The following is a 2,620-nucleotide window of genomic DNA, read 5'->3' as shown; positions in this document are numbered from 1 at the left end:
GTCAATAAGACGATTTTTCTATTTTTTACTCGGTTCATGAATCTTCATGTAATTTATGTCTATGTTAGCATAAAGGTGAAAGAATCCAGAGTAAAAAGTTAAAAGGCCAAAATGGTTATCTAAAGTTTTTTTTTTTTTTGCGATAATTTGTGAATATTACCATAACAAACCAAACAATTTACAACCTAGGAGCAGCCAGCTGTTCCAATCCACTAGGATCGGACTCTCTCTAGCTCTAAAAAAAACAAACAATGACAAGGAATTCTCATCTTAACTACTCTAACTACATATCCTCTGCACCAAAATTGGGCAGTTTCTAGCTCTTCTAGATCCTGCTAGCATGCTAATCCTCTCCCTAAGTTCCTTCTTAATTTGTATCTCTATAGATGCATTATTTACATTGGTCTTCCTGAAATGCTTCCAATTCCGAGCTTGCCAAGAGTAGTATATTATCGCCCCAATGATTGCTGCTGCTACTTCTTTCCTGAATTGCCTCCAGTGCCTATTCTTTATCCACTGCAAACTTCTGCTAACATAGGATGGAATGGTTATTCCTGACCAATTGAGCAATGCCACCCTTATATTCTGGGTCCAGCTACAGTCCACAAATAGATGCTGGTGAGTCTCAGGTTCTCCACAATCACACACTATGCAATTTATGTCCTCATTGATAGGAATGTTCAACCTCATCGGTCTTTCTTTAGTCATTAGCTTATCTTGAAATGCCAGCCAAGTAATCACTCTTTGTCTTGGCAACATTACAGCATTCCATATAACCTCTGGTTCCCTCAGCGTGGTTATGTTTCCCTTCAGTACTATGTAGCTGCTAGACACATAATACAAACCACTAGTGGTCAGTTGGTAAACTCCTCTAGTATACCATTGTGCCATAATCTCCTTCAGAGCATTTAGTTTTTTCCAATACCAGCTACAATCCTGTGGGGGTTGGTGCTCCCAGATGTTGTGATTGGACTTCATATAGACTTCATTGACCCATTTCACCCATAGTACATCCTTTTTAATAGCTACCTGCCATAGTAACCTGCCAACAGAAGTTGTATTCCACTGTTTACATTCCTTAATGTTTAATCCTCCATACTTTTGAGGTGTACAAACCTTTTGTCATGATACCAATGAAACCTTCTTGTGGCCTATGGAATTCCCCCATAAGTAATCTCTACATATTCTGTCAATGCTTTTAACCACACTTTGTGGCAAGATGAATACTGCTCCCCAAAAATTGTAAATGGAGAAGAGAACAACATTAATAATTTGTATCCTTCCAGCATATGAGAGTAGTTTGGAATAACCATTGCAAACTCTTTTTGTAATCTTTTCAACCAAAGCATGACATTCCACTTTGCTCCATTTCTTGGAGGAGAAAGGTAAACCAAGGTATCTTATAGGCAGTGAACCCAAAGAAAATCCTATGCAATTAAGAATTTCCTGCTTGCATTCCTCATCCATCCTTGCCAAGAAAATGTTGAATTTGTCTATGTTAGCCAGAAGCCTAGATACTGCACTAAAGTGGTTGAGTACTTCCATCATCCTGTTAATTGAGGCAACATCTCCTTTACAAAACAACATCAAATCATCAGCAAAAATTAGATGTGTTAGTTTAATCGCTTTGCACATTGGATGAAAATGAGAATCTGGTAGCTCACTCATTTTACCAAGTCCTCTTGTCAAGTAATCCATTACTAGAACAAATAGCAGGGGAGACATAGGGTCTCCCTGTCTAAGTTCTCTTTGCCCTTAAAAATATCCATATCCCTTTCTATTGACCTTGACAGTGTAACTAGGAGTTGTAACACAGCACATCGCCAATTGGACAAATGGTACAGGAAAACCATAGCCTATTAGGACCTCCTTCAAGAACTCCCAACTTGCCATGTCATATGCTTTTCTTAAATCTATCTTCATGAGGCATCTTGGAGTAGTTTTTCTATTATAATGTCTTAATATATCATGGCATATCAGAACATTATGAATTAAGGATCTGCCTTCTACAAAAGCTGCTTGGTTCCCTGCTACTATAGTTGGCAGTACTCCCTTCAATCTATGACAAATGAGTTTTGAGATGCATTTATATATGGTATTACAGCATGAGATAGGTCTGTATTGGCTTGCATTTTAAGGTTCTTCAACTTTTGGAATTAAAGCTATAATAGTTGCGTTTAGCTGCTTCAATAGCTGACCATTATCAAAGAATTCCAGGATTGCATTTGTTATTTCTTCTCCAACCACAAACCATGAAGCCTTGAAGAAACCACTTCCAAATCCATCTGGCCCAGGGCTCTTATTCATCTATCTGAAACATTGCAGCTTTGACCTCTGCATTGGTATATGGTTTCAACAATCCAACCTGTTGCTCTACTGATAAACATTTGCCATTCCTCATAAAACTCTTAAAAGCTTTTATCCTGCCAGAAGCTTTCTTTCCTAGCAGGTCTTTGTAGTAATCAGCAAATATAGAAGCAATTGCACTTTGGTCAGTTTGTACTGTTGATACCCAATTTCGCCCTCATATTTTTCAAATAGTATATATATTTTCAGCATGTCATCCTGCGTCACTATTTAATTTACAAGATTTATACAAGCATTTTTCATAATTTTCCAC

The 2,620-nt window shown here is 37.6% G+C and overlaps 1 protein-coding gene across 1 annotated transcript; it reads right to left on the bottom strand.

Moving 5' to 3' along the window:
• LOC109224322 lies at positions 280–1,698 on the bottom strand. The gene is made up of 2 exons (XM_019388909.1): positions 1,132–1,698; positions 280–1,029 (listed from the first exon to the last, which is right to left on the bottom strand). Exons 1-2 carry the CDS (start codon positions 1,696–1,698, stop codon positions 280–282), a joined length of 1,317 nt encoding a protein of 438 aa, XP_019244454.1.

This window comes from Nicotiana attenuata, chromosome 3 (assembly GCF_001879085.1).
Source record: "Nicotiana attenuata strain UT chromosome 3, NIATTr2, whole genome shotgun sequence".
Lineage (NCBI taxonomy): Eukaryota > Viridiplantae > Streptophyta > Magnoliopsida > Solanales > Solanaceae > Nicotiana > Nicotiana attenuata.
The sequence above is the reverse complement of the archived record's forward strand: the minus strand, read 5'-3'. Positions and strand labels throughout refer to the sequence as shown.

Excerpts from the sequence above, each read along its gene's own strand:
- LOC109224322 (XM_019388909.1), bottom strand. The coding sequence starts at position 1,698 with ATGGATTACTTGACAAGAGGACTTGGTAAAATGAGTGAGCTACCAGAT. Across the intron at positions 1,030-1,131 it reads GCCACAAGAAGGTTTCATTG|GTAGCTATTAAAAAGGATGT; the intron begins GTATCATGACAA and ends TTACTATGGCAG.